At 31.7% G+C, this 27,429-nt stretch overlaps 3 protein-coding genes across 9 annotated transcripts; 1 reads left to right on the top strand and 2 right to left on the bottom strand.

Moving 5' to 3' along the window:
• Positions 1 to 910: 910 nt before the first annotated feature.
• On the bottom strand, positions 911 to 9,997 carry LOC106779606 (probable galacturonosyltransferase 7). Of its 5 annotated transcripts, none has more exons than XM_014667751.2 (10): positions 9,692 to 9,997; positions 8,748 to 8,779; positions 8,569 to 8,625; positions 7,793 to 7,852; positions 5,316 to 5,517; positions 5,155 to 5,204; positions 3,916 to 4,217; positions 2,774 to 3,128; positions 2,151 to 2,684; positions 911 to 1,731 (listed from the first exon to the last, which is right to left on the bottom strand). In XM_014667751.2, exons 1-10 carry the CDS (start codon positions 9,846 to 9,848, stop codon positions 1,456 to 1,458), a joined length of 2,025 nt encoding a protein of 674 aa, XP_014523237.1. In that variant the 5' UTR covers positions 9,849 to 9,997; the 3' UTR covers positions 911 to 1,455. The 5 variants fall into 5 exon arrangements, with proteins under 5 accessions (XP_014523237.1, XP_014523236.1, XP_014523238.1 ...); XM_014667750.2 differs by having other exon boundaries at positions 5,304 to 5,517; positions 9,692 to 9,995; XM_014667752.2 differs by lacking the exon at positions 8,569 to 8,625 and having other exon boundaries at positions 5,304 to 5,517; positions 9,692 to 9,995.
• A 5,456-nt stretch (positions 9,998 to 15,453) lies between these two features.
• On the top strand, positions 15,454 to 20,607 carry LOC106779592 (pentatricopeptide repeat-containing protein At1g01970). Of its 3 annotated transcripts, XR_002666411.1 has the most exons (5): positions 15,455 to 15,733; positions 15,824 to 15,864; positions 16,149 to 16,636; positions 17,163 to 18,247; positions 20,463 to 20,607. XR_002666411.1 is itself a non-coding variant. In XM_022776630.1 (4 exons), the coding sequence occupies exons 3-4, from the start codon at positions 16,187 to 16,189 to the stop codon at positions 17,931 to 17,933; spliced, it is 1,221 nt and encodes a 406-aa protein (XP_022632351.1). In that variant the 5' UTR covers positions 15,454 to 15,733; positions 15,824 to 15,864; positions 16,159 to 16,186; the 3' UTR covers positions 17,934 to 18,061. The 3 variants fall into 3 exon arrangements, 2 of the variants coding, with proteins under 2 accessions (XP_022632351.1, XP_014523219.1); XM_022776630.1 differs by lacking the exon at positions 20,463 to 20,607 and having other exon boundaries at positions 15,454 to 15,733; positions 16,159 to 16,636; positions 17,163 to 18,061; XM_014667733.2 differs by lacking the exon at positions 20,463 to 20,607 and having other exon boundaries at positions 17,163 to 18,367.
• LOC106779598 (vestitone reductase) lies at positions 19,712 to 21,658 on the bottom strand. Its single transcript, XM_014667740.2, has 4 exons — positions 21,398 to 21,658; positions 20,745 to 21,272; positions 20,414 to 20,606; positions 19,712 to 20,238 (listed from the first exon to the last, which is right to left on the bottom strand). The coding sequence occupies exons 1-4, from the start codon at positions 21,516 to 21,518 to the stop codon at positions 20,097 to 20,099; spliced, it is 984 nt and encodes a 327-aa protein (XP_014523226.1). The 5' UTR covers positions 21,519 to 21,658; the 3' UTR covers positions 19,712 to 20,096.
• Positions 21,659 to 27,429: the final 5,771 nt, after the last annotated feature.

The following is a 27,429-nucleotide window of genomic DNA, read 5'->3' as shown; positions in this document are numbered from 1 at the left end:
TTATACTTTGAAATCTATCGCATTCGTGTAAATTTTATCAAACGTTTGATGTGTTATTAATCCATTTGGGTTTCTGAAATAATACTTCATACTATTGAACGTGAACGATGAAGTTCCATTACATGGAATAGTTTTTTTTTTTTTTTTTTTTCTAGTATGATTTGAATTCAGCTCGATTATTTATTTATTACTTTTTTCAGTTACGAAGAATGTAAAGACGAAATACTCCATTAAATTTGAAGTTTGAGCCCGATAATAATTAATTAAGAAAAGTCTTTAAGCAAAACTGTTTTCGAGGTCTACTATTTTTTTAATATTCAAGAAAGTGATAAAAAGTTAGAAATCTAAAATAACTTTAAATAATGCATACACTAACGTCGAATCGAATCCATACCTAACCTTGTTATCCCTAAAGAAGTGTCTCCTACACTTCTAAACGAACTGTTTTTAGGTGATCATATCAATAACACATTTCAATAGTTTGTACGAGATTAAACATAAAATATGTTCCTTTAGGCCGAACAAGAGTATTTCCATTGGAACATTTTAAAAATAATTCATTATAAAATACAAACATTATTTGAACGTGAATTTCACAAATGAGTTTTATACAATTAAAAAATAAATTCTGATATAAACGAATCCTTTTAACTCTAGAAAACCCATATTTATGAAATTTAGTGGGTAAGAAAGTCCTAAAAAATGCTCTAACCAAGCATATTTTACGGAGGTTGTCTAGAGTATTGGCGGAAACTATAGACAATGTCAATCAATCTTATCGTCTCAACGTATACTGAGAGTGCAATGTACCACACTTTTGGATCTTGGATACTACTGCCTACGAAAAGCACGTTTCACTGATACAACAAACAATAATGAATTGCAAAGAAGAGTAGTTACTGTTAAAGTATTGCTAGAGGACAAAATTGTTACTTTTTCTATTATAGAGCTGTTGGACAACATTCTTGTCATCAAATAGAAAAAACATGGGGCAAATTATGAAGCAAAGAACTAGAACGAATAGCTCTCTACCTGTTTCACAGCTACGAATAATTTACATCATGTAGAATAATAAAATCTTGAAACAAACAATTACTGTCTTTATATTGAGTTATTTTTCATGGACCACTGCCTTGCTCATGTATAAATCTTCATAGTGCCCACCAGCAGAGTGGGGGAAAACCTCAACACCAATTAGCTATCTCGAAAACAGTGAGGCTACTCAGACTTCTTGATCCTTTTGCCAGAAATCCAGGGAAGTTTCCAGGTTCCTTATTGACTGATTAATTTTATAATTGGTGTGTCAATCTCACCACCATTGCTTCTTTTCCACAAAACCCCTTTGAAAACTAGATCACAAAATTGAGCACCCAAAGCACAGGCATCCTCTTGTTTCTTAAGAGCTCAACCCTACAACTTCCAAAACATGCAAACTTACATTGGAACCATAACTTATTATGAATTTACATTGCATTCACTTAAAAGCTGATCCTCTTTGTTTAGAAACTTCTTCCAATAGCTCTTATACTGTGGAATTCCCAGATCAAGCCAAGGTTTCATATTCCCATTATAGTGTAGCACCGGAGCTGTCTTAATGGACTGAGACTCAATGGTATAATTATGACCCAGTCCAGACACAACCCACTTATCCAGTGGATGTATTCTATTCTCAAAGGCGAGCAAGCTTGCCCGCCATGCAATACCTTCAGCAGATCCTTCTTGCATGGTCAACTACAAAAGGAAATAGAAGATCAGAAAATGTAAACAGCCCAAAATATGCACGACATAAACTTTCTTAAAATTAACTTCCATCTAACATTTTTCCTCTGGTCATAAACTATCAAAAGGCTCTCTCCTATGTTAAAGACTAATCAAAACTTGATAGGCCCAATTGATCGATAGTGTGGGCAGGGCATGTTCGAATTTGGGCTAACTGCAATAAGTCAGGCCGAAATAAGTTTATAAGTTTAGCCCAGACGACACATTTTATTGGTTTTATTGGTTTACTGAGGCAAAATCCATGAAGCTTGGCCCCAAATTTGACACTCATTGCCAACTATATTCAACTAGACTATCTCAATACTGTTATTTCCAATGATAGTGTTTTCTGAAAAGATGTATTGCAATTGTAGATAACTTAATTTACTTACCTCTTTTATCAACTTTTTGTAAGTTTGAGTCAGACCAAGTTCTCTCCACCTCCCCAGGTCAATTACGTTCAACCCCGACATCCATACACAGGAATTGTGGCTGAAACCTTTCTCGCCCAGATAACTTCTCAGTTGACCCAGCTTTACTGAGCAGAACTGCTCTGCACCATTAACTTTATCTCCCATGTCTATGTTCCACAAAGCAGACAAGTCTTGCTGGATAACAACATCATCATCCAGAACCACAACTTTCTTCAAATTGCTGAATAAATCAGGAAGTAAATAGTGTGAATCAGAAAAAATTGAAAGGTATTCCGTTCTAATCTGGTTCGTGGATGGATTATCATAACCACGAAATGAAACCCAGAACTCCTCAGGCAAGGATAGAGGCAATTGATTTTCCATTTGGCTGTCCTGCTCAACATTCAGCACTTGAACAGCAGCTTCTTTAAACTGGTTCCTCAAGAACCAGAGCTTCATTGCATAATAGTTTTCTCTATCAGTCAACACATGAAAAACCTGATTCAAACTTTCCTGAAACAACGTGCAGCCACAAGTAAAATTATTATTATAGTCGTTAATGTTCAACCTTTATCAAATACAGGACTAGAAGTATAACATACTTTTGCATGAAATACAGTGGAGTTGATTACTACTGAAGCTGCAAGCACATTATTAGAGAAAATAACATAATGCTGCAAGGAAGAATCAGTAAACTTCTCTTTGTTAGCCTTTTCTTCGTATTGTGGGGATTTGAAATATTCTACAGTTAGTTTCAGTGACAGGCAGTGAAGACTCTTCGGCATTGTCAGCACATTAAGTTTATACAAGAATGCACTCTGTTTCATGTGGAACTTGGCTTCATCCTCGGTCAAATCAAATAGTTGTCTCAATTTCTTGTCCACATTGTTGCAGTCCACAGGGACTGATTTTATTCTGCTTATTGTATTTTCCATCTTCTTTGAATAACTCTCAGCCCTGTAAAATAATATTGATTACAATGTGAAGTTTCTAGCACATTTATAGCATTTTAAAAGAGAAACAAAGAGACGCAGGTATAGTCAGTCCAGGTTACGAGATGTAATAAAACTATTCATATGCTTAAACTTAAGATGAGATCTTTGCTTTTGGAAGTTAGTTCAAGAAAATCTCATTCACCGAGTGGTAACTAGTTTAATCCTTTCTGCCCCCGAATTCCTCGGTATAAAAGTTGAATCAACACATGAAAAACTGAGCAACTGCATTGTTTGCTTCAAGCTCAAAGGTTTTTGCATGAGGGTGTGCTAAGAGATAATAAATCAATCAAGTGTCTACACCTAATACCTTTAGCTTTCAAGGGAGTTGATTCGTGACAATCCTGAAAGGTAAGAATGACAGCAATAGCTTTTGGTTTGAGGTAAAACAACATAGTAAACCCAAAGATAAAACAAAGTCGAGACAAGAAAGAAAGGTAAGGCCATGCTTCAGGGAATAATGTATAGACCAATGACTTTCTAGAGAACCATGGATGGTGCTAAAATGAGAATTTAGTATGTTGGAACTACTTTAAGGATTGTCTAGAAATGTCTAGATTAAAAAACTACCGAAAACCTGATCAGCAAGCAGATATCAAAACAGAAATTAATTATTTTTTATAAGACTACTTGATTGAGGGTGGGATTTTTCTAATTGCAACTATGAAATTCCAATAACAGTTCATACAGAACGCAACTCAGACAAGTAAACTTTTGGCCAAAGGATAAATAATATGAATATATCAGCTTACACTGGTGGAAGATCAGCATCTGAGGTAGATTCACTAAGCATGTGCTCCATCTCTTGTATATTCTGTTTCAGTTGGCGAGACAATTTATCTTTTGCTGGGAGTTTTGCAATGCTAGGATAATAAGCTCTAGTCACAAATAGTTGGTCTTTCAATTTCTTAATCAGAGTCTCTTTCATTTCTTGTCTATGTTCTTGCTGCCATAGGCAATAACTACCAAAGGTGATCTGACACGAATTTCTGTCTTCACTGGTAGAGCTTGTTTTTGGGTTGGTGGCCTGTTCAATATGATCACTGCTAGGATTCTGTTGCAGAACTTAATCGGTGTGAGTTCTTATATGAATGACAATATATAAAGTAACTTACAAAAAAACTTAGCTGGTGAATAATAATGTGTGCAAGTTATATAATTTAATGTTATACTATGAATACTACCTTTGGACTCGAACATAAAAAAATTAATTACTTTCACACTAATTAAGAATAATAGTTAGTTTCATTTATTATTCTTGTATCTATACAATAAAAAGGTACTTTTGCTAAATGACCTCCTGATATTTAGTGGGGATAGTGCTTAGGTTTATAACTGAGGGTGTTTTTGAAAAATTAGCATCAAATAGGATTCAGGTCGTTGAAATTTACGTATATTTAAGTTCACCAAAAACATGAACTTTATTTTTACTTATATTTACAAAGCTTGTGAGTGTTATTGGTCTAAGCTTGTATTGGTTGGATTATATTGGTGGATGACCTGTATTATTATTAGCATTGTACCAATCTGATCAACTAATAATCATTAGAAGACATAGTTTCAACATGGTGCGAGCAAAGCATTACACTTTCCATCATGACCTTTCCTCCCTTCCATTGATCAGAATAGACTTCCCCCAAATCTGGAAATCTTTCTTGTATGCTATCATGCCTTTCTCGTCTCAGATTTTCCCTTTTACAATCTTCTTCCCATAACAGCTGCAAGACCCTGTCTATGTTTTCTGCTTCTGGTTTTACTACTTAGGGTAGTGTTAGAAGGCATGACTTTGTCCATATTATGTTGGGTCTTAGTATGCTATAATGTTATTGGATCAGGACCGTACCAGACACACTAGATACTAGATTTGCACTGGTTTAAATTATTAGTACAACTGGGACCTGGATCAATATTATGAAGTGAACTATTGAGTGCTATTAGTTGGTTAATGTGTTAAACAGAAGTTTCAACCAATTACAGTAACATATGCGTACATTTGAAGTTGGAGGTGATTGCAGAACATCTTTAGGTGGCACCTTAGAACCTGAAAATCATTTAATATTAAAAGCATAAAAAGGAGGGAAATGAGATACAAGAAGGTATCATGGGATGTGGGTAGTCTTATCAATGACAGTAGAACAACCTCTTTGTTTACCATCACTGGCAGTCTTATCAATGGTGTTAGCAGAAGCAACTCTTTGTTTATCATCAATGTTCTTAGTAGAACCAACTCTTTGTTTATCATCACTGGCAGTCTTATCAATGCTGTCAGTAGAACCACCTCTTTGTTTATTATCACTGGCAGTTTTATCTATGGTGTTATTCTTGCCTTTGTGAGCATATTGCTCGAGGACATCCTGTCATGAGATTATTATCGAAAATTAATGATATTGCCAAAAATATTCAACATGCTTAAACCCTAAACCCACTTATTCTTGTCCTCCTTGCTCTTTTGATTTTTTATCTTACAATTTAGACAAATCAGTACATTTAAGCCCCCAAAATACAAAAGAATTCTAATCCATTGATAAAAGTGTCATGTTGAAACGGAACAAAGAGTTTAGGATATTGAAGGAGACTCAAGGAAGGAACTAAAAACACTAAATGCATAATAAATCTTCTAATTCTATGGACATCCAAAAATGAGTGCCTCACCATCTGGGTAATCCTTTGATTCTTCTATGTTGAGTATACTTCAGATAAAAAGTCACACACAAAATCCTTATTCAGACATAAAGACACCAAAAAAAATTTAAAATTTAAATCCCCATAATAAAGAAAATAGAAAATGAACTTGTTTTGATCTTTGACGAGAAGTAAAAAAGTCACCAGGTCACCGGGTATAACCCTATTTATATGATCAACCATTAGGACCTAGCTAGGAAGGAGTCGATTATAACTGTCTGAAATGGCAATTATAACACATAAGAAAAGACACAACAAAAGAAAATTAAAAAATACAGATTACAAAGAGAAGAGCATTCTCTTGCTATATTACTGAATCTCATAATCATATTAGGAATGCATGTTCATTAATACATACAGACTATTTATACTCGCAGTAGTCTAGTATCATCATTTATATCAGATTAAATTATATGCATTATGTCTAAGTCTCTGAGATAATAATATGTAAATTAAAATATTGTATTATATTCTCCACCACTCGGTCACGTTCAAAGAATGAACTTTGCAAGTTAAGACTTTCGTTATCAAATAATCATAAAAATAGAAAGGTAGCTGCACTAACATCCGTGGTTCCAGCCACTGCTTATGGAAATCCAAAGACGGCACAGTATCATAACACAAAATATATCAAAATCACAACCTTAACTATAATTGTTAGAAAGGAAGGGAAAGTTCTTAGAACCCAACGTTTGACAGAGCAATGATGACAGCATAAAGTAAACTGAAGTGTGGTCTGCAAATAACTAAGATATTGGGTTTGCTTGGAAAATCTTCAATATAAAGATTTTTAGGACAGAAAAAAGAGAAAGAAAAATCAAATTAGCTTTTACATAAATTAAAATTAATTTATGTACAAGTTAAATCGTAGAAGATATTTAACTTAGTTTCTTCAAAATCTTATGTTTTAATTCATAGGTAAGTTAATTTCAACTTTTTGAGAAGCTAATATCATTTTTCCTTCTTATTTTTCTCTCATAAAGGTGTTTGTGGAGAACTTTCTCCAAATAGGACTATAATACACAAAAAGAACTAAAATACAAGCGCAATCTGTCTTATTAAACAAAAAGAAAAGCAAAATGAAAGCTGCCAATACATCAAAAGGAAAAAAAAAAAAAAAAGTGGAGTTGAACAAGATACAAACTTTTAAATATAAATGTGGCAAATAACTACAGCTTAATTGTTGTAAGTTATATGGCAAGTTTAAAACTAAAATCACTAGATCTTTTGGGCACTGGTTCTTGCATTATAAGGAGTTCACTTTTTTATGTATCTATTTGGGAATTTTGGTTAACATTGGATGTGTCCTACTTTGGAACAATTTCTAATGGTTAGGTACAAAGGCTTCAGAAAAATGGAAGTAGCATATATCATAGGGTAATGCAAAGTTCGTGCAGTTTTTTAATACATGTAGTTAGTTAGGATCGGATTATTTTATGCCTCTCAACTATGGGATGGTAAAGCATGCATGGTATTCTTCTAAAATGCCATGTAAAAAATACTTACCTTGGCTTTTATAATGTATTTTTCTTTTTCTGCTCCTGGGGATTCTTATCCTTCTCTTTTGTATGTACTTTTCATCACTTTTTCATTCTAATAAATTTATTTATATACTAAAATCATAATAAAAACAAAAATCCTCAACAACTTACATGGAGGGGTGGAAACAATGCTTAAAGTTTTGTTTATTTATCTTCTTATTCCCCTCTCTCCCTTTAAAGTTTTGGTCGCTCAATAAGGGGTTTATTTATCTTCTTATTTCCCCTCTCTCCCTTGCATTCCCTCCCACAAAGAACTGTTCAGTTTTCTTTTCAATAACAGTAGGCAGGATTAAATATACACATTTTCCTTCCACAATTAAAAGATATGACAGAATTAACAATTAATAGCAACAAAATTTTATCAAGAAGAAGTGCAGAATTTAACCAACACAGTATTATAGAGTACCTTCGGAAGAGTTGGTTCAAACTTTGTTATCAATTCTTTCACATGACTTGATTGTTCTCCCTGCAAAAGAAATTTACAATGCAACATGAATTTGATGTTTGGGGGCATAAGATTTAACTTTTTGAATGTTTGTGTCATAAGTTATATCAGATTTGTGCACCAGTTATACGTTCCTTTTGGACTTCATTACTAATCACTGTTTTATGAATGTATACTGATTGCTGATATATTATTAAATGAACGAATTACTTACTCTTTTTTTGTTTGCTTTTTCACATCAATAATATTGCACATCAATTTAAAATTAGAAAAGTATTCAATCATTTGACAACTTAACAAAAAGTAACTTATGTCATTAGTGTTTCTGCAATTGTGGTTACAACTGTAAGTTGCCCACAACTAAATTAGTGAGGTTATGATCAACAATATTCTAAGGTTAACTAATTACTGATACACTATTTTTTTGTGTACAACGTTAAGCACCAAGATTTCCTGATTACTGATACACTATTAAATGGTTGAATTTATTGATCATTTTCTCTGTTTTGAGAATATCCTGCCAACAATTGAGCACGCCCATTAAAAATTTGAAAAAGTATTCACTCATTTGACAGCTTAAAAATAGAAGTTACCCTGGAACTTCTATCTATTTCAGCAATTTTTCATAACTGTAACTAGACCACAACTTAATCAGTGAGGTTACTATGACCAACACTATACTACCTAAGAATGCTAGAACAAATGGATGGGTACCAATAAGGTGTAAACCACCATACCTCAGACTCATTATGACCAACATCATGTCTATCATAACTTTCAAGACTTTTCTGATTCTGATTTGAAAAACAACAGACGTGAAGGGAGAACAAAAAAAAAAGGAGACATCAGTACAGTGAACACCAACATGGAAAAATTGTAACAATTCACAGATACTATTGTTGAATTGAAAGCTTACTGAAGGAGAAGTCTTCTGTTCATATAGATATCCTGCAAAATTGCAATGATAAATGAATACCAGGGTAAGGAAAAACAAAAGAAATCAAGTCAAGGCACAAGACCTTCGATCAGAAGAGCAAATTCGACTACAAATAAAGGTGCATTTATGACAACTAACAATAAGTTCACATAAACTTTTCTGATAAATGCATGTAAATATATCCAAAGCACGGTACATGAATGTTAGAATTCCATTATATTAGAGATACAAAACTATACAGAAAAATGCTATTTGCAAAAAAGTGAAATGCAGATTATTCACTAACTCGATTGAATGGAGTTACTTCATTCATAATTGCAGTCACATCTCTAAAAGAATAAAAACAAACCATCGATTGGAACATACGTCCCGTGCTCCGAGGTTTTCATGATCCAATTATACGTACATTTAACCTTTCCCTCGTAAACACGATTCTACTATGTTTATGACTATTAGGACAACAATTAGATGCATTTTCTTACATGCTGTTTTTCAAACAGAGAGCTCCACAACACAAATGCATTATGACAGTTAACGCGAATCTTTATTACACGGTTTAAATTGAAACTTTCCTTAGCACTGTACTTAAGTTCCATCCACCTTATCATCATTATTATTATTTTCACTATAAAAGCAAAACGAACATACAGATCTTTCATTGAATGCATAAGAGTTCCGAGCTTGAAGTAAGGATGGAAATAAAACTCAATTCATTGATTAAAAACAAGCGGAGATTCGGCGACGCCGTTTCTTCGCGGTGGCTGAAGCGGTTAGATCTAGAGCGTACTGCAGTGTGGCGAACGAGGAAGAGAGCGAAGATAGGGAAATAGAAGGCTTAATTGGCGCGGATCTGGCGCGAAAGGAAAATGTGGAATAACGGAAGAGCGTTAATAGGGAGGAGAGAGATCTCGGCGAGATCGTACCGGAAGAGTGGAAGCCGTTGTGGAGACCAAGCAAGAAGACGAGAGGAACGAGCATGGAGAGAATGACGAGACCGAGCACCGCAATCACGAGCCCTCTCCACCGTCGTTTCGCGGGGACGCCGTACGACGGAACCGCGCCCAAACCACCGCTCTTCATCGGAGTTTGTTTTTTTATCTTCCTCTTTCTTCTATCACACTATCTGTGGAGATGATATACCCCCTTTCTCTCTCCGTTTCTTTCCCTCTCACTCTACTTCTCTCGCTTTTCAGTTTTTTTTTTTTTTTAATTGTTTCTTATTTTTTTGTGATATTCCTGTTCGCTTTTCGTGAGCGTATTATTGGACTCCAGTAATACCTTTATTTTTTTGTATAAAATGGATTTTGCTGTATTTTAATATTTCTCAACCGCCGACTGAGGAGTTAGTTTTATTTTTCAGTAGCATTTTCCGCTCCTCTACATGCTTCCATTGGTGGGCTCGCGCGAGCCTCGGTCCTTGCCCTACGATTGGATAGTGAGATTTGGAAAGATAGATTTAATGGCGGGTTAAGTTGTTAGATTACCGGCTGTGGTAGGTATTCGGTAAAACTGTTAGGAAATTGCAGCGAGTGAAGACGGGTTGATTAATTTGAAATTCGTGTGTATCAGATTTTTTTTATTAAATTTAGAGTTTATCTTTCGGATATGTTCCATGTGAATATTCTAGACCATCAATTACTTCAAAATCATCTAATAATTTTATTATATATAACAATTTATAATTAGATTGTAATAATTTATTTATATTTTATATACAGCTTGACAAAAACAAAGTATAGCTAAAGGTAAAAATTTGAGATAATGTAAAGCATTTTATACTAAACACGATCATATTGGATTTGAATTTAATACATATTAGATGATTAAATAAGAAATATATATTCAATTTGCAAATATCTTGAAAATGAGTTAAATTGTTTTAAGATTAAATAGGTTTTTAATTCTCAAACTATTATAAAAAAGCGTATTTTATTTTTAATGTCAACTTTCTTCTATGCCTTAAAAATATACTAATTTTAATATTTTAAAATATATTAAAAACCTTTTTAGTATATCAAAATAAAAAATGTAATGTTTTAAAACATTACACTTTTTTAATATATCAAAACCATAATATTTTGAAAGCATAATTGATAACACCAAAAATCCAATTAAGAATCTATACCCATTTTAAACTTATTTAATAATGATTAATTAGAAGTAATGAAAATTTAAAATGGACATATTCATGAGAAGAAAGAAGGCTCTTGAAATGAGTCTCTCTATAAGCACTTCCAAGAGAGAGAATGAAATGAGATTAACTTTTTCACATGCTAAAGTTAATATTTATGCATATTTTTTTAAAAAAATGTAAACAGAGATATATGAGAGCTTTTCACAAATTAACTTAAACATATACTAAGAGTTATGGAGAAAGTAAATTCAATTTTCATTCTTTCTTTTTTCTGAAAAACTCGTCAAAATAAATTCATAAAACTCCATGGTGTGTTGATGAAACGTTGGGAATTGTTCTGTATTCGATCAAATTTTACCTTGCATCCATCGTTTAAAATTTTATTTTTTTCAAACACACTAAATTAATTTTGAAAATTTTTCTCTGAAATGGTGAGTGTCTATGAGTATCTTTTGGAAAAATGTTTTTAAAATTAATTTAGTATGTTCTAAAAAATAAAATCTATCAAGGATGAGTTACGTAAAGAGATTTGATAGGATCCAGGAAAAAAACCTGCCTAAAATGTTTCCTTTAGCTTCAAGACTATTAGAGAGAACATGTGCACGATTTACCTGTTCTTTGTCTTTTGCTTTTTTTTTTTTTTTAAATGGTAAAATCGTCATATATTTTTTAATTTATTTCCCGTTTTCAAATATTTGTACAGGAAACACTGAAAACAATTTCTTTTTCTCTGTATCTTCCACAAATATTTAAAAATATAAAACAAATTTGTTTTTAAGAGTCTCATATGACATTTAGATAATGAGAATTAAAAGTAATTTAAATATATTTTTCTCCTTTCATTTTTTACTTATCTTTTAAAGATAAAACATTGACGAAATTTCAGTATGTAAAAGGATAATATTTTAAATATATAGTAATTAATCTAACAATGTTATTGATATAATTTGAATTGAAACATTAAATCTCATTGTAGTGTTGATAATAGAATATTCCGTTCTTATTTTCTCTATTAGGAATAACAGTAATTCTTCTTAGATCCTAATGATATTATAACATCCTAAAATATAGCATAAAACTATATAATAGTCATCACACATTTAATATTAAAGAACAATTAGATAAATGATTATAAGTATAATTTACAGTAATCCAAAATAACCATAAATTTAAACTTTATATACAATATAGTTATATCAAAACTATATACAAGAATGGTCATCTCAACCATAAAACAAAACAAAACAAAAATAGATAAATCTACTACTAATGCAACGAAACATCAAAAACATCTCCACCAATAGCCTGCTCAACTGACATCTCATCACTCTCAGCTCACACCCACCAGATGATCGTCGCCAATCCAAACTAAGGAAATAATAATGCAAATACAAACAAAAGCAAAAGGGTAAGCTATATTCAAAAACATTACATCATATAAGTTAAAGCATTTCAAATAATAATCATATAGATAATATAAATCAGCTCAAACATCTTAGCAATAAAAAGACCTAAATCGACGGTCCGAACTTAGAATGAATGTCGAGCTATGGCGGGTTATGTACTTGTGGTTGTCATTATTGCTTTGCAAAGCCCTTGTCAATTGGGTTTCATCCTACCACACATCACAAGGTTAGTACTCAAACGCCTTTTTGCCAAATGGAGAAAGGCCCCTCGGGTTCGGACCTCCTGTTACTCTCACCACATGCTTTAAACTTCTCTATTTGAAAATGTATGACCATTAGAGTGTCAGGATAACTCCTAATACTAAGCTCCTACATTCAAACTAACAACACTTGAAACTTTCATAGATAAGTTCCTCCTTGAAACTCTCTTCCATACCTTTTGATTTCACATTTGAGTATCAACATATATCATCACCAATCATACATCAAAGTATAATAACCAATCCAACAATGCATCACAATTCAATTAAAACATAAAGGGTGATCTAAACCTTGAAACTAGAGAGGTCCATAACCTAATTGTGAATGTTTCCACAAACTGTGAATTTGTCTCGAGAGAAATAAATTGAAAACCAACAAGTTCCACAACTGAGTTGTGGTTTTTTCCACAACTTATAGATTTACATCAGGAAGTCTGAAATTGAAAGCAAAGAAGAACATAATCAGACTGTGGATTTTTCCATGACTAGTGGAAAGTTGCAGAGTAGTTACTAACCTCTCATAGATACACTTCAAATTTCAACTTGGACACTTCCCCCAAACATTCTAATGTTCCTTAAGACCTCTTATGTAATGAGCAACATTGAAAAACACTTTCCCAACTCAAATTTGCTACCTCAAGCCAACTTAACTACTTTAAACCACTCAAATTCAATTCTATACCATCCAACACAAATTTTCTGCAACTAATAACTTGAAAAAGTCTTAATAGACTTGACAATAGTCTCTAAACCATCACATTTATTCTAGACCATCTAATTCATAATCTCACTAGTAAAAACCCCTAAAAGTGACCTAAAAACCATACAAAACACACTCAAAAGGCTAACAACCAGTTTTACGATAGAATTTTGCTGTCATAATACTTAAACAAGTCTTAATCAACATTTAGACCAATCCTAAAACACTGTATTTCCAAGATAACCTTTATCTTAACTTTCCACCTGTCAAAATCTCATTTTTAGCCTAAAAACTACATATTTCTTCTACCGAATACAAAACAAAGACTTGTCACATTTTGACAACTCATTTTTCATCCAATTTAGTATCTCAAATTCATCACACACTACATTTACATAAGAAATCACATTTCACTTCATCATTCATCAGTTTTCACATTTATACATGACATATACAAACAACTCAACATACTATATTTCTCAATCCAATGCAATTTCACAATTAAATCTATATTTTATCATACAAATATTAATTAAAACTCATCTATCAAACAAAATCAAATAAAACTAGTTTTCCTTACCTTACACCGACGATACAAAGCTCTAAGAACAACCCGATTATTCTCACACAAGGAATTTCTATAAACACCTACGAAACACCAAATTGGAGGCGGACATAATCCTTAGAACTCTAAATTAACCTTGAATAAGTTAAAGAAGCATGACCACACATGCAATAACCCTTATCTCTTCTAAATGCAAATTAGGAATGAGAAAGTAAGAAGGAGTTGAAACTTACTTGCTCTATAACAAAAATTGATCGGCTAGATAGGTAGACTTCGTCGCCGTGATTGATTAGGTACCTCCTGATTGTCAAATAGATGACTCAAGAGTCAGAATTCTTAGAGAGAAGTTAGAGGAAACAAGGAGAAAGCGTTTTAGAGAGATAGAATATGTTTTCATGTAATGAGACCAGTTAATAAAATTAATTTATATTGGTCAGTTATTATAGAATAAAATAATCAGTCTCATTTTTTTAAAACACCTACTAACTCTAATACTCTATTATCTAGATCCTTACAATATTTCCTAAGAGACTTGGGATAGGAACATTGAAACTTGCTGATAATGAAACATTCGATTTCTTAAACCCTCCACCTGGAATGACTTCAAAGTAGACAATATCTCAAATACATGGTGATTAACTCTAATAAAAAAACAAAATTACAAGTAATCTCTCTTAGTTATCATAATCACTCCCTTAATTATCTAAGAATAGCTAAAATGTATATTTGTCTTAATTTTTTCAAAGTTTAAAGAGTAATAAAACGGTAAGATATTTTTACATTCATTTAACATATAGTACAAGAGTAAAATAATAATAAAAAAGTAAATTTTTGTATTCTTTTTTTCAAAAAGAAGAAAATAAAAAAAAACAATATCAAATAAACATAAAAATTTATGTGTCAAAGTATATTTTTCAAGTTTTCGTGAGAATATTTCATTTCCAAATCTAGGTGTTTCAAAACCCCTTAGCTTAACACAAAATGAAGCAACTTGCATACTGTACCATGTATAAATGAGAGGCCAATAAATGCAAATTCATATATTTTACCATTCTACACGCCTAAAATAAACTTAAATGAGATGTCAATTAATTTCAGTGAAATAAATGATACAATGGACTTCACTCCTATTGGAATTAAGGGTAAGTTTATTTTGTTCACCAAGTTTAAAATTGATCTCTTTAAACGTTAATAATTTGAAAGAAAAGTTTCTTAATCCCTTTTACCCCAAAATTATAAAAAATGTGTTTATTTGACTTATATATTATATGTCCTTTGACTTTGGATTCTTAACATAAAACACTTTATTACATTTTTTTTCAAAGTATTCATTATGACGATATTAAAGTAAAATGAATTTTAAAGGAGGGCTAAAATAGATTTTTCCTTTAAATTTCAAAGACTTAAATCAATTTTAACTTTAAAAATAATGATATATTATGCATATTTAAAAATTAAGTGATTAGTTTTCCTGATATGGTTTTTAAAAAGGAAAATCTAATTGACTAAATATAATAATAAGAAGAAGAATTATTAAAAAGGAAGAAGATAAGAGGAAAATCCAATAACCAAAGGTGTTTCCTTTGTCATAAGAAATAAGGTAATTTTTCTAGGAATTGTTCTGAGAACAAATAAAAGGTAATAAAGATTATCTCTATATTCAATCTTAGTGATATTAAAGAAATTGAGTTCATCTACTGTATCAGCTCCGCATCCCACAACCGAGCCGTGTCTTCTCCGCTGCGTCCGAAAACAGGACAGTGTCTGGCCCAAAGAAGGGTGTCCGACACCGTCTCGCGCACGCTCCCGCTGAGTCTCCGTGTCGGCACCGCGTCGGAAGCTGAGAAGCACGGCCTCCGAGCCGTGTCGGAGCTTCACTTAATCTATTTATACTCCATCGGTTAGTTTGGAGAAATCTTTACAATCCCTTTTTCTATCAAGATTTTTAACTGCGTAGTACGAGGTTTTTGAACTTCTGTTAATATTGCAGAACGGTGAAGGGAACTTGCAGAGTAATGCATTCATTTATCGGTAAGTTTTGAAAAATCTTCACACTCCCTTTTTCTGTCAATTTTTGGTCATAAAAGTTTGGCATCTTGTTTGAGAAAATAATTGCTACTAGAGAGGAATAATAAGTTAGCATTTTTCTTTATTAATCATGTTACCAAAAAACTAGTTACCAATGTTTGCTTCCGCGATGAATTTTTGGAAATGTAGTAAGAGATGTTTGCTGCTATTACTCATTTTGTGGTTGCATATGCTTGCCTATTGTGATGTGACGTGAATCTTTTGACTTATTGGTTACAATATCACAGGAGATATCAGGTTCAGGTTTTGATCAAATATTTCATTGATGGGCACCTACTGCAATAATAACCTAGTGTGCGACTTGTATTACCCACACTACTCAATAACCAATCGTGGTGTTCTGTCTAGAAGAAACTCGTCATGCCAAAACCCAATTTATTTTGGTTTCCACAAACACCGTTTTGGTTCAGTACTAGCTGGTATTGGTATGGAGGAAGTTGTTAAAGAAGTGAATGGAGAAAATGAAAGAAGGTTTAAGTGGATTGAGATTGGCAAAAAGGTCACAATAGAACAACGACAGGCCATATCTGAACTTCCTTTCAGGATGTCCAATCGAAGCAAAGCCTTGATGAGACAGATTATATGTTTTTCTGCAGAGAAAGGCACCATATCTGATCTTTTGGAATCATGGGTGAGGATTATGAACCCTATCAGAGCAGACTGGCTTTCAGTTCTGAAAGAGTTGAGAATGATGGAACATCCTGTTTACCTTGAGGTATTTCACATTTTCTGTTTCCTTGATACGTTGTAGTGTGGTTTGAACTTATGCCAACTATCCAAATTCCAAATTGCATATGGTAGTGTTTTTATATACACCATTGGTTTTGTTGGTTTTAAATGTGAAGTCTCATGCAAAGATGCCAGTTTGAGGTTCATGTATTTACGTATGAAGTGACCTTATTAATAAATAAAATAAATAGTTAAATATACATGTATTATGAAAATTGACGTGTTATCCATTTTATGGCTCTGTGATTAGTAATAGAGGGGAAATGCAGTTTTTTCCTCTGACCATCTAAATGTTCTTGTCTGTCTAGAAAGTTTGTGTAGTAAGGGAGTGGTTCACTTTGGGTTGAAAATATTGGAATGAAAATTTAAGCCAAATTATATTTTCCCAACTATTTATCGAGGTGGGTAATAACTTTCATACCTGAACCTATGCAACTTATATTTTGTTTGCATTTTTTATGGCTTATTTCTTGCAGTCTAAAATTACTCTGTGCTTCTATGCACATTTTTAGGTTGCAAAACATGCTCTTCAAGAAGAATCATTTGAAGTGAATATTCGTGACTATACCAAGATAATCCATTATTATGGCAAGCACAATCTACTAGAAGATGCTGAAAATTTTCTCACACTCATGAAGGAAAGGGGTTTCATCTATGATCAAGTAATTCTCACTACCATGGTGCACATGTACAGCAAGGCTGGCCATCATGACCGGGCCAAGGAGTATTTTGAAGAGATCAGATTGCTTGGTGAACCTTTGGATAAAAGATCATATGGCGCAATGATCATGGCCTACATCAGAGCTGGAATGCCTGAAGAAGGAGAGAATTTACTTCAAGAAATGGAGACACAAGAAATAACCGCAGGCAGTGAGGTTTATAAGGCACTGCTTCGAGCGTACTCTTTAATTGGCAATGCTGAAGGTGCACAAAGGGTGTTTGATGCAATTCAATTGGCTGGTATCACCCCAAATGATAAGATGTGTAGTTTGGTTGTTAATGCTTATGCAATGACTGGACAAAGTCAAAAGGCTCTAATTGCATTTGAAAATATGAGAAAAGCAAGTATCAAACCCACTGATAAATGCATAGCTTCAGTATTGGTTGCTTATGAGAAGGAAGGCAAAATAAATACAGCATTGGAATTTCTACTAGATTTGGAGAAAGATGGCATCATGGTTGGGGAAGAAGCCTCTGCAGTATTAGCTAAGTGGTTCCGAAAACTAGGGGTGGTGGAAGAGGTGGAGCTTGTTTTAAGAGACTTTGCCACCGTCACCAGATAAGTTAATGTAGAAGTTACTGCATATTATTTATTTGAAGTTCTGTGGATCAATTTTAACTGTTTTGAAAATGAATTAATATGCAATGCAATGAATATTTGAACTGTTCTGGAAATGGTTCTTTGATGAAAGTTACTCGATGCATTGGTACTCTAGCTTTGAGATATCATGAACATTATGCAATATGCACTGAATTTCTCCTGTTTTTCCATCCCTGATCAAGCCACCAGAGCTAATATGCTGGATATAAAGATAAGGAACCAATGTAAACCTTATCCTTTATCACTGCATTTCTCGAGGTTGAAAATTCTAAAGTGGTAAGTTTTAAGACGTTTATTGTTCACTTGTTATTTACTCTTCTGGCCAAAACTATTTCCATTTCTCTCTGTTTCCATTGCAACATGAACAATCATTGAATGTATTGTGCCCTTCCCGTGCTTAAGTTCTCAGATAGTAAATGCTCTAAAACATAATTGAATTTATTAAGTGCATGATCAATAAAGACTGAATTTATTAAAATGTTTTTTTTAAATGCTATAAAACAAAATCGAACATTTAAGTACAATAAGTTGAATCAAGCATGTGTTAAATAGTTTGAGACACCTTGATATTTTGAATTCATTTAGAAAGAACATTTTTAGGAGTCAAATGAAGACTTGATGTGTAAGATAAAGGATAAATGATAAGAGTGGAAACTTGCATATAATCTACGAATATCTAATTCAACCCAATTTAATAATGCTGTTGTTGGTTGGGTTGATTAATTAATTGAGATGGTTTTTAAGTTTATCTAATTAAAATTAGATTAACATATCATTAGTTTTAAACTATATGGGTGTGGTTCAATCCAAGTAGTTCTGGAAAATAAGGGATAAGTGTTAGTAGAGGTGCTGAGTGAGTTGTATACAATTTATGAATCTGTATAATCCAAATCCAATATAATTTTGTTTTTATGGGTTAGGGTAATTGGATTGGGTAATAAGTTCATGTCAAAAGTATCCTATTAAACATAATGCATAATAATTTTATAATAAAATTACTGATTGACTAATAATTTTTCTATAAAATTGATTGTATGTTCTATGATATGAATATTCTGTGTGTGTATATGTTATAAATATTGTTGTTACCTTATAAAAATTAAGAAGTATACAAACTATTTATTTTGAGATATCGTATTTGTCAAGGGATGATAATTTTTGTAATGACTCGTTTCGGTCTATATTTGAGCTAAGTTTTAAATAAAAATAAATTCAATTTAACCTAATTAAGTTAAATTAATTTATTTGAAAGTTATTTTAAATTCCATCCCATTTAATCCACTCATTGAATTCTCTTATTTGAAGGAAGAAAATAGATGCAATAAGGATGTTAAGTTTTATATATGAATATACACATTAAATTTTCTCTATGAACAAACCTAAATTGAATAGAAACAGAGTGCAAGACGTCAAATGAAAAATGTGATAGAAAGGAAGATCGACCAGAGAAATTCATAACAAATTTAATATTAGTTTACTCTCTAACTAACTAGGAGTAGTAAGTTTTTCCCTTCAAATTACATAAACTATTATTGTAGTCTCTTCAAGCCTTAATTTAATTTTAGTAAAATCTTATGTATAAGTATTGTGTATATAACTACTATTCCCTTAAAAGATATTGCATATATCTTTTCTTTAAACTCATACACTACTAACCATTTTAATTGATTAATAAACATCACATCAACACTATTTGGAATTACTTTCACCTTAATTATTTAAAACTGTCTCTTTGAAGGCCTGATTTTGATTGAAGATTGGTATCACTGGATCCAACCTCACGTAGCGGGAAAAGGCTTTGGTGATTGTTGTTGAAACACACAAATTGTCCATACTTTAAATCTTTGCAAAATCCAAATTGGCTAATTTCTTGTTTCAAAAGGTGAAAAATAGTATAATCATGGACAACAACGAAACAACTAGTTCACAGCAGCACCCTGGATTTATATAAAAAGATTTCAAACAAATCTACAAACATCAATATTAAAGCTTTACGCTGTACTGAGACAAAGGAGAAAGATTATATCTTTTGTTGACTAATTAGGAATAACAAGATGCATCAAACAGTGTAGAGGCCTCCAACAATCATTGATTTTATTTTTGTGAATTTGATCAGTGAAATGATTTAAAGATAAGAATTTTGCTTGCAGCATTCAACTGCATCAGTAAACATGTCCTCTACACTATACTTGAACTCAAAACCAGCATCCACCAGTTTCTGCGAGTTTAAATGTGGCAACTTTGCACCTTTTATATCCTTCAACTCTCTGAAGGAACAACACAAATCAATCATTAGTCCTACAGTTAATACAAAACCAGATACTGTATAATTGTCACACCAACTTTTAGATTTTTGGGTGTATGTGAATTGTGTGATTTTAGAAACCATGACTGAAACTGCAATCCGAAAACTTGACTGTGTGCAAGGAGAACAGAACTTACTCTGCAGATGGTATTTGAAATTCTGGGTATTTGGTTGAAATAATTTCAGCAATCTCTTCAATGGGTACAATGAAGGGTGAACAGTTATATCTCCCTTTTGGATTATGATGCTCCAGCAGAAAGATATGTGCTCTAGCCAAATCATCCACATGAACCATATGGTAACGAATCACTCCAATTTCTTCCTTTTTGCCTGCATCAATTTAACGCCAACTTCAATTATATAACCCTTAATATTGTGAAAAGGTGTCATATGATTTCAATAGAACTCAATTTGAAACATGAAAAGTAAAAAGGAAAAAGAGAGTGGAATAAGGTGTAAGAAGTGTACCAAACAACAAGATCAGTGCTCTTTCAACAGAGTCAGGAAGCTTGGGACAGATGAAACGTCCAACAACAAAGGGAGGCACTAGACTCACAACTTCCAATCCATTCTGTTCTCCAAACTCAAACACTGCCTTCTCTGTCAACACCTTTGAAACTGTATATGACCAACCAAATGGCTTCACACTCCTAAGCAAATCAACATCACTCCAAGCACTTTCATCAACCACATCTTGTGGCTCTGGGCCAGTGAAGGAAACAGTGGAAGCACTAGAAGTGTAGACAACCCTCTTGACTGTCTTTGATTTCACAGCTGCTTTCAAAATGCCTAGTGCTCCCTCAATGGCCCTTTTGGTCACAACTTCTTCTGGCTCGTTCACTGCAAAATCAATTGGTGTGGCAGTGTGAAAAATCCCAACACACCCTTCTACTGCTGGACCAAAACTCTCTGGATCGCTCAGATCAGCATTGAAAAAGTGTAGCTTTTCAGATGCATCTGGTAGATTTGTGAGAAAGCTAACATCCCTTTTGCTTCCTGTTCATGCCAAAATAGAACGACATAGTTATAACCTTTTCTAATGGTTGTTACAGTCATACACATACCAAATTCTGCATCATCATGCTCATAGTACTGGTTTTTCCATCGAAAGGGTTATTTACCTGGATGAGATCTTATGGTCGTATTAACAGAATATCCATGTTCAAGGAGTCTCTTGATGATCCATGAAGCAATGAACCCTGTGCCTCCTGTGACACAAACTCTACCTTTTTCCTTTTCCATTTGAATACTCTTAATGTGTCACTCTTCAATCTCCGATACTTTTCTTCTGATTGCTCTTTGTGTGTATAAGAATAACATATCTATATTGTTTCATTTCTTTCAGTTTCTGTTTGTTTTAGCTATCAGATAAAACAGAAAAAGACTGATTATGCATTAATAAAATCCTGTCGTCTACATATAATAATTAATTAATAGTGATGTACTTAAATCATAACGTTTGAGTAGTTAATAAAATATTTTAAATCATATTCAAACTCATAAGAAACAAAAAGAAAAGAATATTATTTTTCGCGGGAGAGTGTATTATCCGGCTAACATGGTTTATTATATAACATTAGTGTGTTAACTTTTCTTTACATAATAAAAACTAATAGAATTATTTTTATTATAATTATAAAGTTAAATATAAATCAATTTTATAATTTTATTGTTAAATATTTCTTTATTTATATTATATGTAATTTTTAATTAAAAAAATTAATAAACTTAAGAAAAATTTCAAATAAAAATTTATTAAATTTAAAGAAATGATTATTTAAAGAGTAAAATTGATAAATAATTATTTTAATTTTAAAAAAATATTTAAAGAGTAAAATTGAAAAACATATGTAAACATCAATAAGAGAAATTGATTTTATATACCTATAATGTTTTAAACATAATTTAAGTCCTGTAAATTTAGTACCTTTTTATTTTGATTCAAATTTAAATTAATAACTTTAATCCGTATAAAAAATGATTTTATCTTTGAAAAATATTTTCGTGTTCTAATATCTTCAAACTTTAAAGTTATTATTTTTGTCCCTAAAATCCCATGTTAATGTAGATAAATAACATTATATAAGGAATTCAAGTTAAAAAAAAAAAATCAAAGAATCCATTTTTTGAGACTATTTTATTTATGTTTTTTTTCTCTTCAATGGGATAATTTTGTTTGAATTAATAGTCAAAAATCAAATTATTACATTTAAATATAATTAGTGGAACTATATACGCGCATGTGTTTATTTCTATTTTATTCTAATAAAAAATTATTAAACTTATAAAATAATTTTTATTAAAAATAGTTATAAAAATAAATAATTTGTATATTTTTTATTGTTAAATGTTTTTTTATTATAAATAATTATTTAAATTTAAAAAATAGTTATTGTAAGAACTTCTAAAAATTGTTTTTTTAGAAAATGGTAATGTGGCGTGAGAACCAAATCCTTTAATGTTAAAAGTTTAAAATATAAATAGAAGTTTTGTAAAATGAGTTTCATTATAACTATCTTGTTGGATCATCTGATTAAAGATTAGAAGGTGTTAAAGTGATTAATGTGGCAAGGTCTTTTAGTTTAGCTGAATTGTTCTTGGAAAAAAATAAGTTAGTTTATACTTTTTTTTTCTTCTATTTTTCATATCTCCAATGCATGTGAACAATTTTTCACTACATGTGTCACTAATTAATTTGAAACTTGAACAATAATCAATTGAACAGTTATTTGTGGATAACCGATGATGAATATGTCTTAGAAAAATAGGGAAATTAGTTTATTTCATCATAATTGTTTTTAACTTTTGTTCTTCAAACATTCTCCAAACATTAACTTCACTAGCATAATTTCTCACTTTTATTCTTAAGCATGACATAACATTTATAAGAGTCAAATATTGAAAAGCAATTCCGTATTCGTTGGGAGACAACTCAGGATTACTTTAACCCTATCTACTTTCTTGACTACTAACTTGACAATATTGAAGTTGCCTTGACAAGTATTATTAATTTGATAACTTTAACGACATCGTATCAAATTTGGCAGCGTTGTCGGAGAATACGGTTAGTACTTTTAATATTTGGATTCTTAATTTTATTTTTATCTTTATTTTTTTTTATTTAACGCAAATACATTTAAAGTAACATTGAATACCTTACTGAGGAGTGGGAGTTGAGACCTGACCTGTTAAATGCCTTACCAAAGTTCAATGGATTATGAAGAGAGAATCCACACAAGCACTTGAGACAATTCCACATGTGTGAAAATTTTAGATCTCCCAGGATCACAATAGAAAGCCTTAAAATGAGAGTTTTTTTTTTACTCTTCAAGGAGTAACTCAAGATTGGTGGTATTATCTTTATGTACGGATTACAAATTTTAGTTCTCGTCTCCTATCTCTATTCTCAATGATCCTGCATGCACATCTATCTTGGTTTGTGTTGCCTTCATGAAGCCTTGAAGAGTAAAAGGAAAAACTCTCATTTTAAGACTCTCTATTATGATCCTAGGAGATCTAAAATTTTCACACAACATGTGGAATTGTCTCAAGTGCTTGTGTGGATTCTCCCTTGATAACCCATTGAGCTTTGGTAAGGCATTTAACAAGTCAAGTCTAAACTCCTACTTCTCATTAGGGTATTCAATGTTACTTCGGATAATTGTATTGTGGGAGGTGGCTAACTGTCTGATGGTTCTTTGTGCCATCTTGTTTGGATTAGGATCAAGTAAGGATTAGATGGTATATTTATGACTGGAGAAAATGAAGGTGGTATGGCTTCATATGTAGGAAGTGTTCCCTCAGTAGAACACCCAAATTTCAAACTTCTCCGCAACTTACGCAAATTCCTTTCAACTTCTGAGTTAATCTGATAAAATTCTCCTGGATTAGCTCGGGTCATGCACTACGCAGTCTGCTTAAAGTTTTTTCTCTATTCTTGACTTCTCTTTTTTTCTTTTGTTCTTGCTTTAGAGAAAGATTTCAAATAAGAGATAAGAAAGACTTTGTTTGGGTCCACTCCCAAGAAAGAGAGGTGTGTCACAATAGACGTCCACTCCCAAGAAAGAGAGGTGTGTCACAATAGACAACTTAAGTATCAAGTCTTTCCTAGCCAGAGTATTCAAACTAGCCTCAAGTATTTCTCAAGAGAAATTCTTAATTAAAATAAGAACAAAGATTTTGCTAACAATAAGAATAACTAAAGGCTACAAAATAACTCAAACTAAATTAAATGTATTTGCGTTAAATAAAAAAACATATAAAGATAAAAATAAAAATAAAAATAAGAATCAAAATATTAAAAATACTAACTGTATTCCCCAGCAACGACGCCAAATTTTATACGTTGTCATTAAAGCTATCAAATTAATACTGCTTTTCAAGGCAACTTCAGTATTGCCAAGTTATTAGTAAAGAAAGTAGATAGAGTTAAAGTAAACCTGAGTCGTCTCCCAACGAATACGAAATTGTTTTTCAATATTTGACTCTTATGAATGTTATGCAATGCTTAAGAATAAAAGTGAGAAACTATGCTAATGAAGTTAATCTTTGGAGAATGTTTGAAGAACAAATAGGAAACTTAGAAACAATTATGATGAAATAGGCTAATTCCACCACTTTTCCAAGACGGATTCATCATTGTTTATCCACAAGTAATTGTTCAATTGATTATTATTCAAGTTTCAAATTAATTAAAGTACATTCTTAATTAATTTGAGGGCAATCATGCAGTTAACCAAAGTAGATTCTCAATCAAATGCAAGACCTTTCTAGATTATTCACAATGAATTCAACCAAAGTACATTCTCAATCAAATTCTATTGTGTGTAATCTTGTTTGTTCTTAATTCTCCTAACCAAATTAAAAGCTAATTAATCAATGTAAATTCTCAATTAATTTTAGTTGAAATTATTACCACTAATCAAAGTACATTCTTAATTGATAACAAAAACCAATTTAATCATATGAAAGTTCCTAAATTNAATCAAAGTAGATTCTCAATCAAACCTAGAAACCCTTGAACTCATATGATTAATATGCATGTAGATTCAAACACCTTATGATGCAAAAATCATTGCTTTTAATATGATTTGGAGATGAAAGACATAGAAGAAGAATAACTCAAATCAATGATCAAAAGAAACAAATTCATTAATTCAACTTAACCTCAAAATCCATAATGAAATTATAGTGGAATAGCCCTAGAAGCTTAGCCCTCCATAGATGGAGTGAAACACATGGTGAAATAAAAGTGAAAGGAGTGGTGGATGATTGCTTCCAGTGGAGGAGTCTGAGAATGAATGAGTTATGTTTTCTGCCCCCCAAGGTTTCTTTATATAGACTTGATTGGGCTTAGACTCTGAATCTTCTGTTTATAAAATCTTTTATCTTATATCTAATATCTTCCAAATATACTACAAATTTAATCAGTTTTTGAGAATATTTGATAATATCTTTTATAGATTCAGAAAGATTTGGCAAATATTATCTTTTGATATTTATTGATATAGTTAAATAAGTTAATTATGGATATCAAATAAAATATCTTAAGATATATTTTCTCCAAATTATCTTTTAAAATATCTAATAGATTTAAACTTGTCCAAAATTAAATTTCAACCGTTTTTATTTTATTCAAAATTGCACAGAAGTCCAGAATTTTCTTCTAATTGCACTTTAGCCATCTCTTTCTTTTCAAAATTCCATAGGAACCCTGAGTTGACTATATTGGACCAACTTTAACCATTCAATTTCATGCTTTAAATAAATAAAATTATAACTTCAGCTGCACAAATAAACATTAGAACATCTAAAATAATTTATGTAACTAAAAATCACATTTTAAGCATATTTAATTCTCAAACCCAATAAATCTTATCGTCACAAATTTATTTTAAATCAATCATTTAAGCATAAGAATATCATTGAAAATTTGAATTTTAAAACATAAATATGGGCATAAATATGCACTCATCAATCACCTAGGTTTTTCCTTTAGGTTCTCTATTGATCAGTGGTTTTAACCACGTATTATGATTATTATGTGAGTTATAAGTGCAGATAAAGTTCCTTGAGCTAGGGAGTTATCTTAGCTCTTGTAGAGCAGTTGGGTCTTCTGTAAGGTAAAGGAAGTTAAATGCCTTGGTGTGTTCTAATTTGAATAAATTGATTGAGTCATTGAAATTGGATAGCATGATTTCATTGGAATTGGTTTAAAATGTGCGTTGTTTGCTATTGGAATAGTCTTGCCGTGAGATTTTGTTGATTGTTACTTATTTTGATCTTTTGAGCTGATAAATTTATGGTATATATGGGTGTAAATTGTTGTAAGATATTGATGAAATGAAAAGTGAGAATTTTGATTGGTTTCTAGTCTAAACTTGGGGTTTTGACAAGTGAAATTCTAAAAGAGTTAATTTAGCAGGATACTTGATATGTAGAGTCTGTGTTGATTCCAATTAAGACTTCTTTAGTCTTTTAGTTAAATGGAATTTTGTTTGTATGCTGTCATATATACACAAATGGATAAAAGCTACGAAATTGGTTAAAAGGAGGGTCTTGATAGGACAAATTCTAAAGGAATCAATATAAGAGTAAATTTTGTGTTTAGAGAACTGAAGTCTAGAACAGGACTTATAATTGTTCCATGTTGTTTAATAAATAATATATTACACTTTTAGTTCCGTGTGTAGGACAATATATATATATATATAGGGGTTTGTTAACACGCGTATGCCTGTTTTTCAGTTGGTACGTTTTAACAATGTGTACCGGATTATAGTAGACAAAAATACTCTCATTTATCATGGATTCTAAGTTTTAAGGTCAAGGATAATTAAATAATTTTCATTCTCAAAACTAAAAAAAAAAACCCCAAATCCTTACTCACCTCCCTCGTTCCTCTCAACCCTTTTTCTTTCATCTCTCTCACTCTAACATTTTCTCTGTCATCTCTCTCACTCCAACATTTTCTCTGTCATCCCTACTGTTGTCCCAATTGAAAAAAAAATCAGAAACCCTTTGTTATCAGAGATATTTTCTCTCTCATCTCAACATTTTTTTGTCATCACTCCAACATTTTTTTTCTCATCTCAATCCAATTGAAGATGGTGGTGGTAATTTGAATTAGAGATATTTTTTAAAAAATGAAAAA

This window comes from Vigna radiata, unplaced genomic scaffold (assembly GCF_000741045.1).
Source record: "Vigna radiata var. radiata cultivar VC1973A unplaced genomic scaffold, Vradiata_ver6 scaffold_360, whole genome shotgun sequence".
NCBI lineage: Eukaryota > Viridiplantae > Streptophyta > Magnoliopsida > Fabales > Fabaceae > Vigna > Vigna radiata.
The sequence above is the reverse complement of the archived record's forward strand: the minus strand, read 5'-3'. Positions and strand labels throughout refer to the sequence as shown.